At 41.0% G+C, this 10,156-nt stretch overlaps 1 protein-coding gene across 2 annotated transcripts in view; it reads left to right on the forward strand.

Moving 5' to 3' along the window:
- The first annotated feature begins 324 nt into the window (after nucleotides 1-324).
- Nucleotides 325-10,156, forward strand: part of LOC132875574 (disks large homolog 4) — a 128,716-nt gene continuing 118,884 nt past the window's right edge. For both annotated transcript variants that reach the window (XM_060912444.1, XM_060912445.1), the window contains exon 1: nucleotides 325-402. In XM_060912444.1, the coding sequence (XP_060768427.1) occupies nucleotides 373-402 (30 nt within the window). In that variant the 5' untranslated portion in view covers nucleotides 325-372. The remainder of the gene's footprint in view (nucleotides 403-10,156) is intronic.

Genomic DNA, 10,156 nt, shown 5'->3' on the forward strand with positions numbered 1-10,156 from the left:
TCCTTTCTGTCATCTCTTCCTCCTCTGTTGCTCATTCATTCTCTGTCTCTCCCCTCTCTCTATTTAACAGAAGCACGAAGCCCACTCTCTCTCTCTCTCTCTCTCTCTCTCTCTCTCTTTCTCCCTCCCTCTGCTCTTCCTTTACGTTCTCCCTCCCTCCCTTCTTCCATCTTTCCTGTATTTCCCTCTCTGTTTCAGTCAGTCAAAAAAGAGACACACAGGAGAACTAAAGGGGGTACGGCAGAGAGGGAGAAAGAGAGAGGGAAAAAGAGAGAGAGGGAGAACGAGAGAGGGAGCAGGAAGGGTAGGAAGGGCAGAGGGTGAAGGGGGGATCGGGGTGTTGGATTTGCCCCCACCTGGTTTCTGTCTACAATGGACTGCCTCTGCATCGTAACCACAAAGGTAAGATAACCATCAGTCCATCTCTCTCTCTCTATCTATCTATCTATCTATCTATCTATCTATCTATCTATCTATCTATCTATCTATCTATCTATCTATCATTATGTCTGTCAAATTGTCAGTATGCAACAGAATGTGTGAATGAAAGAGAAGAATTTGGGGATACAGGAGAGAGGTCTTTGCTCCATCTGTGTTCTCTCTCTCCCTCTCTCTCTCATTCCTGGTGTTGGTGGTTTGTCCTCAGCGTGGGAATACTGATGAAGTTCACACAGACATTTACAGCCTCTGTACTTCTCTCTGTTCTTTTACGTGCTCTCTCTCTCTCGCTCTCTCTTTCAGTTAAAGTCACTTAACCAGTTGACATCACTGACCATGCCTTTTCTGATTCAAGGTTTAATTCAACACTCATCAGGTTGTGAGTCCAAGTGTGTGTGTGTGTGTGTGTGTGTGTGTGTGTGTGTGTGTGTGTGTGTGTTTCTACAGTATTTAGTTGACCGAGGTAATTATAAACGGCATTAAAATATTAAAACATAAATAGTACACCATCCCCATTTCCTCTTCTCTCTTTCTTCTCCTATTTCATTACTATCACTTCTGGACATTCACAAGTCAATCATTCTTTCCAAATGACTCTTTCATTCAATCAGCCAAATTGATTTGCAACCATAACTCAAACTCAAACAAAAAATAGGCTGTGATTTCTTCTTGGTCAAACAAATCACATCAAATACAAGTACTGGTATGAACCCATGAGTATCCTGAGCAGTGAATCAAATGAATCAAAAGGCATAGAAATCAATTCATTGTGGCAGGCAAAAAGAATCAGAGTCAAATCATAACAGTGAAAAACGATGCCTATGATACATGTGCGAAAAAAATCCTGAATTTGAAATACATTGTGCCATTTTAAATTAATCCTCGATTACTTTAAAACTGAATTTGATTCAGTTGAAATTCAATGTGATTGAAGCAAACTGATATAAACTATATGCAAATTTAAATAAACTTTTTTTTCAAACTTTAAATCCAAACCCAATTAGTAATTTTATAGACACACACCGTAAAACAAGCAGCTTTCAATCTCAGTCAAACCTGTGACTCATCCCAATGAATCAAATGAATTGATCCTTTTGTATTTTGATTCACTCAAGCAGTTCAGTTTGATCCAACGTTCTGCTACTAAAAATATCCCAAGGTAGAACCCATATAAGAGAACCCTCATAGTACTTGTGGTACTAAGTTCTGTGAGCTCTCTGAAGGGAGTGTGACAGAAACTATAGCTAGGAATCAGATTCAATGAAGATGATTCATTAGAGTCCTAATAGAGAAGTTGAGCTGAGAGGAGGAGTAAAGTCCAGATCAGGAATCAGAAATCAGATAACGCTGGTGCTAATGTTAGCATCATCATGTCTTACATGAAAATGAACAGACTGTCCTGAAATGAAAAATAATTCAAAAGTTAATTTACAAATTAGTTTTCTGTTTCTGTCTGTTTGCATCAAAATAATTAAATATACTGTGCATCGGGACTAAAACTGTGATTACAGGGTTATTACACTCATCCTACTCTGACACTGCAGCGCTGCCTGCTTGAAACAGTGACCTGCACCCTGATTAGCATTAGCACTGGTAGCATTAGCATGGTACAGTGCTGCTGAAATCTCATCTCATCTCATTATCTGTAGCTGCTTTATCCTGTTCTACAGGGTCGCAGGCGAGCTGGAGCCTATCCCAGCTGACTACGGGCGAAAGGCGGGGTTCACCCTGGACAAGTCGCCAGGTTGCTGCTGAAATAATTGCAGTTAATAATCCATCTCCTAAAATTAGAAAGGCGTTTAACACTTTTGCCTCAGCTCTCTCTCTCTCTCTCTCTTTCTCTCTGTGTGTGTGTGTGTGTGTGTGTGTGTGTGTGTGTGTGTGTGTGTGTGTGTGTGTGTGTGTGCGCGCGCGCAAAGCTGCTCATTTCAGTCTTTTGATCTCCTGTTGTGTTTCTGGCAAAGTGCACAAGAGTCATTTATGTAACTTTCTTTCTTTCTTTCTTTCTTTCTTTCTTTCTTTCTTTCTTTGCACCTCAAATACAGGCCCACATTAGAGTTAGACAGAATGAAAGGGGGACAATAAGGTACAGAAAGAGAGAGAGAGAGAGAGAGAGAGAGAGAGAGAGAGAGAGGAGTGTGCATGTTTGCGTAGGACGAGGCCGAATCGCTCATCGCTGGCTGAACAGTGAGTAAACGGAGAGAAAGGAGAGGAGCGTAGGATTGGAGGAATGGAGGAGTGTGTGCTGATACATAACAACCTTCTGTAGCTCTACTGGAGTTCAGAGAGAGAGAGAGAGGTGATTAAAGCTTTTATAAATTACTGAACACTAATATTTCACTAAGTTACAGATAAATAAATAAATTCTGCCTCAATTTCATTTCATTGAAAACTGAGTGATTATCATCGCTCCCTCTCCGTGACCTCGTTCACCGCATTAACACCAAATCACAAATAAATACTCACAGCTTTCTCACTGAACGTGTGTGTGTGAGAGAGAGTGAGATCAGTTAGTGCATGTTGGTGCTGGACAGTGTTGATATGTGTTGAAGTGTGTTGTACAGTACTGGTGTGTGTTAGTGTTTGATGGCGTGTGTTGGTGTTTGATGTTGGTGTTTGAGGGTTCTTTGTGTTGGTGTTTGATGTTGTGTGATGGTGTTTGATGCTGATGTGTGTTGGTGTTTGATGTTGGTGTGCGATGCAGTGGCGGCTGCTGGTTTTTAAAACGGGGGAAGCCCATTTTACGCATTCATCGTAAAACCTGTAGGCCAGATATCAAAGCATAGAAAGGTGTGCCCCATTAGCATAGTGAATTAGACAACCCCACCTAGTGGCAGAAAGTATTTTTGCTTGTACATTTCATGTTATAGTCTGGCTTGCCAGGCTAGTGCCTCATATCCTTAATCAAAAATATCAAACATCCAAAAATCACTGGCTATTCAACGAAGAGCCTTGAACATCATACCCTGATATGCAACACAGAGTCTTTAACACAACACCCAGCTGTGCAACACATCCTTGAACATCTTCTGCAACACAGTCTGGAAATTCATAACCAGGTAGGCTATGTAACACACAGAACCTTGAATATTATACCCAGGTATAACCTATAACACAGAGCCCACCATTCTCTTAACATTACTGAACAATATACACACTTCAGATTCATGAACATGAACACTATTTATACACAAATTCTGCCCTCCGCTCCTTTTCCAGAAAATGGTCTGTGACCCTGTCATACCAGCTGGTTGTGCTTTCCAGAGACTTCACCAATTTCTGTTAGCAGCTAGCACTGCAGATCCCAATAAGGCTCAAGCTAGCCTACAACCAGATTGAACTACAAAAGAAATAAACGAGTGAATTCACGAATGATCAAACTGATAGAATGGATGAAAGTTAATGGAGCACGACGAGTAATATTTACATTTATTTACAGAGTAATGTACAGAGACATCAATGAGAAGAAACATTTATATGAAAAGAAATTCGGACAGCACTTTGGCACACAACTACACTTTCTCGACATCCGCTGGGGACTGACTGATCATACTTCCGTGTTCCTCGCCGAAGTACCGCCCTCCTCATGTCTTTCAAACACTACCTCCAATAATTCTTTATCAGCCCGGCTTCTTGTCCCTCCCACTGTTTCGTTTAGTCCCAGAGAAGCCCGGCTTCCCTGGAAGTGACGATTTTGTTGATTTTAACCAATAACAACTACCTGTAGCCGAAATTGGCTGTTCAGAGCCGTCTTATAGACTGCAACGGATACCCGGCTGCCAGTCAGTGTTGCCAGATACTGCTGACGTTTTCCATCCCAAAATATGTTCAAAACCCGCCAAAATGCACTTAAAACCGCCCAATCTGGCAACACTGCTGCCAGTCCATAGAGCCCATTGAAATAAGAAAGGTTACAGCCTGGCAGCAAAGGTGATTCTCGTAGCGAACTGCAAGTTCGTCAGACATCACTCAAATAAGTTACAGGATAGTTATGAACAATACAATCTTGGGCATATATTATGTTATGCAAGTTATTGTTTTAATGAGAATTCAACGTCGTAGACACCGCAGTTTGGGGAGAGAATTTTAGGGGAAGCTCGGCTTCCCTTGTTGTCTCTGAGAAATCACCCCTGGTGTGATGGTGTGTGTTGGTGTGTGATGGTGTTTGATGGTGTGTGTTGGTGTTTGATGGTGTGTGTTGGTGTGTGATTACGTTTGATGTTGGTGTGTGATGGTGGTGTGTGATGTTTGATGTTGGTGTTTGATGGTGTGTGATGATGATGGTGTTTGATGTTGGTGTTTGATGTTTAGTGTTGATGCATTCACACACAGAAATGCAGTAATAAACAGGCTGGTGGTGTTTGTTCCAACCCTGGGGTAAGTTTACATTTTTAGAAGATTTTTGTTGATTTGAACATCACTGTGGTGCTGACTCACGCTGTTGGAGAAGAGAGAACATGGTGCACAGGGGTTTGTTTTACCGAAAGGTTTAATCAGGCTACACATTAATCATATCACAGTGGAGTAAAGTTAAAGGTCAAAGGTCATGCTCTAATAGCTCAGTAGACTCAGTGCTAATTCTCACACATGATACATTTCACTGATTAGCTGAAGAAACAGATCGAGAAACAGCAGACACGAGGGATGACTTTCACAAGTAACCACAAGAAAAGTCATCAGTACAAATCTGAGAGCAGAACCTGTGATGTCAGTGTGTGATGGGTTCAGCACGAGTTCCACATTTTGCTTGTTGTAATTTTTATTAGACGTCTGTCTCAGACTTTCCCAAAATCTTCCTCAAACCCACACATACAGTTCCTCAGTGACGTCACTCACACACACGCTAATGTGGAGTAGGACTTCCTGTCATTGATAAACAAAACAACACCACTATCTACATCGCTATCTGTTTAGTGCTCAACATATCCAGATCTGCATAGGTATTTAGAGTTAAACTGAAAGTGGGCGTGGCCTAAAATTCATTTTTTAAAAATGAAATATAAACCCAACCAGTCTGCTGCTAGAAACACTGGAAAGCCCCAGGTGTAGAAGTGTGATCAGTGTCAGTGGCCATTTTGGAAAACTAGAATTAGTGTTTTCCTTGGCACAGTTTCTGACTCCGCCCCTAAATTTTAAAGGGTGAAGTGGTGCAGATGATAAAAAATGGTTCTTCTTCAAGTTTAAAGGGTAAACGACAGACTTTCAGTGTTATTTTCCAAAATTGCTCAGCTGTAAATGAGAATGGAGCGCATGCAACTTGAAGAAGCGCAGGTTTAAAGAAAAGATTTTGCGTGACTTATTAGCTTTATTTGCATTGATTTAGTATCTAACAAATATTTGAGGTTTTCATTTTTTACTCAGTCTAATCTAATCTAATCTAATCTAATCATAATGCTGTCTAGAAGAAATTAACCCCATATCAAGAATTTAACCCTGATCTCTCTCTCTCTCTCTCTCTCTCTCTCTCTCTCTCTCTCTCTGACAACTCAAAATATCAAGACTTTTTACAAATTTCATAATTTTATGTGGATTTTACACAAAACTCTAGAAAGTCAAAATCCTTTCTGAAGTTTTGTTTACTTTCAGAAACCTGTTTTCTGGAGTGTTATATAAAAAAAACAGGTCATCTGTGTGTTATCACACTGCTGATACTGTGGATTTGGATTTTGGTTTTAAAGCTGCATTATGCGTGTGTGTGTGTGTGTGTGTGTGTGTGTGTGTGTGTGTGTGTGTGTGTGTGTGTGTGTGTGTATTAAAGCTGCAGTATGCATGTATGTATTAAAGCTGCAGTATGTGTGTGTGTATTAAAGCTGCAGTGTGTGTGTGTGTGTGTGTGTGTGTGTGTGTGTATTAAAGCTGCAGTATGCATGTGTGTATTAAAGCTGCAGTATGCGTGTGTGTATTAAAGCTGTAGTATGCATGTGTGTATTAAAGCTGCAGTGTGTGTGTGTGTATTAAAGCTGCAGTGTGTGTGTGTGTGTGTGTGTGTGTATTAAAGCTGCAGTATGGATGTGTGTATTAAAGCTGTAGTATGCATGTGTGTATTAAAGCTGCAATATGGATGTGTGTATTAAAGCTGCAGTATGTGTGCATGTATTAAAGCTGCAGTATGGATGTGTATTAAAGCTGTAGTATGCATGTGTGTATTAAAGCTGCAGTATGCATGTGTGTATTAAAGCTGCAGTATGTAACCTTTATAAAGATAACTTTATACAGTCATATTTGCGAAAACTGTCACAACATACTGACAGGAGTACATGAGACAGATAATCTGTAAAAATATCAGGCTCTGGGTTAGCCACATTTCTGCTTGATTTAGGTTTTATTTGATTTTTCCAAAAAATTAACCACAAAGTTAATATGGTAACAGTTACAGTAAGAGCCTTTACACTCCGGATACAACATGAAACCGTGATGAGAAAAAAAATCATGTGTGAAATTTCCTCACAGAAACTATGCACCGAGTCTGATGCAAATTTTTCATGTCGTGCTTTTTGTCGTGCTCGATTCCCGCTGGTTTCGTGCCGCAACTTTCAGTAGAGTCCCGAGTGAATGAGGGAGTCGTCTAGCGGTGATGAAGACAATAATTATAGACCTGCTCTCAGGAAAGAGAAAGTTTTTATTCCTGTTTTAAGTCCAACAAGAAAACAAGCGAGAGAGACAGACAGACAAAGAGAGAGAGAAACAGGGAAACATTACAAAATCTGAATGTGAAATGAATAAATCTTGCTCTCAGACTGAGACCGCGCTCTTAATTACAGATAGGAATAAAACTCTGTAGAAATATCGGCCGCTCGGCTCCTGGGTGTGAGAGACGCTGGCGTATAGCAGAGACTCGCTGACATTCGAGTCTGTTTTGGTGTTTGTCTCCTACGTGCCGTTATTCGTGGTGCGAAATCTCAGAAAAATCAACCTCAAGGCAAAAAAAAAAGTAAATATATGTCGCTTTTTTGCTGTGTAATATTCACATTCTGTGTGAAAGTATTCCTGACAAAACAACAGTTTGAAAAAATATAGCAACGTGCAAATTAATGGCATGAAAAACACCCTGGGTGTGTAACATATCTCCTGTTGCCATGATGTTCAGTCGAGCTAACGTTAGCTTGTTTATGGTGCTAAGGCAGAGATCGTTTCAGAGGACCGTCTCTGGCTAAGGCCACTGGTTCCCGATGCTTTATTAGAAAGTTGATGAGAATCTGTGTGACGCGCCCAGGCGGCCGTATGGGTCCGGTGTTTGTCCTGATATTTATCTGTGTCTGTGCTCTCACAGCTAAATGTTCTCATAAGTGATTTACTGATTATTTAACTTTATTCACGATGGTTTCTGTTTGCAATCAAACACCTAAGCACTGAGCAGTGCGTGCAAGTTCTTTTCCTGCCGTAGAGCTGAAGTCTGATCCAATTACAGTGGCTTTGGAGGGAGGGCTGAAGGAAGGAGGTGGGATTCTTCTGTTGGATATTTTCAAAATCTAGCTCATGCGATCAAAAATAGCCGACTCTAATTTAATTCAGACCTAAACAGTGTTAAATATCCGTCTAACTGCCGCGTCACAAAAGTTACCAATTATCCTGAAATAAAAAAACGGATCCTGACAGATGACGAGTTTACGTCGATGCATCTTTTTTGTACTGTATGTGCATGTTGTTTGTGTGTGTGAGTGTGTGTCTCAGTTACATCACCGTCTATTCCACAGACGAGTGTGAGTGTGAGATTCGGCTCCTTTTGGCTTCGTTTGATTTGTGGCCTGTTTCCATGGCGACGGAGGCGAGTGCCTGCTTGTCAGTTGACAGAAGTAGACAATATGAAGTAGGCGAGAGCGAAATGTGTGAGAAGATTTCTGCACCTTTTTTCAAAGTGGACCATGCTTTTTTTTGTGTGTGTGTGTGTGTGTGTGTGTGTGTGTGTGTGTGTGTGTGTGTGTGTGTGTGTGTGTGTGCGCGCGCGCACGCACGCACGTGTATTGTACTTGAGATGACTAGTGTGTGTGTGTGAGAGAAAGACGTTGAGAGAGAGTCTGAGGTACAGAATTACTCTGAAAATGTCTTTGAGAAGAAATTGAAGCGTCCCCGTGGGTGTGAGGAGTGAGAATGCGCTCGCTCTTCCAAATATAGCCCACAATTTGGTGTGTTTCACTGTGTTCAGTAATTAATGCTCTCCCTCCATCTTTTTTCGTTAGCTTGAAGTACAGCGCTTTATAGTCAACCATTTTGTAAATACATTTAGAAGAAAAAAAACCCTCCTAAACATCACAGCAAAGTGTTTCCGCGTGTCTGAGGTGTTGCAGCTTGCCTGTAGAGATTGATAAAGAGGTTTATGGGAATTGAACCCATATTGAGTGTGTTTCAGTCTCTGTATGACTTTGGAGAGACGTGGAGTGGTCGTGTGAGTCGACTCTAAAGCTTTGTGCACGCACAAGACTGAAAACCTCTCTATATCCGAGAGTCTAGAACTCATCTGAAGCTCTGATTAAATTCTTCTCAGTTGTTGTTACGATTCCGCTCGGAATGTGTTTAACGCCCAACGTTTAAGAGCCGCACTGATCCTCACTGAGTATCTCTGAATTAACATTGACTGCTCCAACACTGGAGTCTGAATGTTTATGGAAAAATGTTATGAAGGGTTCTGTGAAGGGAGTGGGACAGAGTATGAGGGCCATGGTAGGTTAGAAATATGCAGAGCTGAAGGAGGGGGTAATATTCCGATAAAAAAAAACTTATGAGAAAAACACGGATATTCTCTGAGATGACAGTCACAGGCTTCCTGGCTGCAGTGCATTCTGGGAAATGTAGTTGAAAGTCTCTTAGTGTTTTATTCTTTTATATCTCATAGACACGAGTGTTTTACTGGGAAATACGCCACTTGTATTTTTCATACAAACTACATCCAGGACATGGAGAAACATATTTTGTAATATCTTCACTCGTGAGGAAATCGATGAATTGTTTTGATAAATTTGGGGACTTTTTGTGTCGATATAATAAAAAGAAAATCACACGTTGGCTTGAAGATATGAAGTTTATGAGGATGGGTTCCCTTTAGAGTCTGGTTCCTCTTGAGGTTTCTTCCTCGTGTCATCTGAGGGAGTTTTTCCTTGGTACTGTCACCACAGGCTTCGTCATCAGGGATAAATTAAGCTCATGTTTCAAGTCTTTCATTTTCTCTAAAGCTGCTTTGCAATAATATCTGTTGTTAAAAGTGCTATACAAATAAACGACTTCTTGTGTTGAAAAACTCGCATTTTTCATAGGAAATACATCGCAGTATTTCCTATGAAATACTGACATATTTAAATAATATAAGCTGGCTTTTTCTCATGTTTTTTCAGATATATTCCATTCAGCGAGCATGATACTGAACGCACAGGCGCAGATAGAGGGGGGGACGGGGGGGGATTCGTCCCACCCAGATTTAAATTCACCTCGTTCGGTCCCCCCCACTTATAGGGAGGAAAAATGTCTATGCTGTCTTTCTTTGCATAAGGCAAACCTCACGGAAAAATCAAAAGACTAATTACCATTCGGTTTATTGAGGTGCACAGCAGTGTATATAGTTGCAACTGCGCAGACTGCACAGGTTGCGAGCTCGAGGTTGGTTGCTATGGTTACCCACAACAAGTTTGACAGGCATATCGGGGACAGCTCCTCCTAGTTCAGGACCCCAACACGGCATGATGAAGGGTGCCAAAAGGCAGAAAACGATTGCATCGTTTTTTCAAAA

Source organism: Neoarius graeffei, chromosome 28, assembly GCF_027579695.1.
Source record: "Neoarius graeffei isolate fNeoGra1 chromosome 28, fNeoGra1.pri, whole genome shotgun sequence".
In the NCBI taxonomy this organism is placed as follows: domain Eukaryota; kingdom Metazoa; phylum Chordata; class Actinopteri; order Siluriformes; family Ariidae; genus Neoarius; species Neoarius graeffei.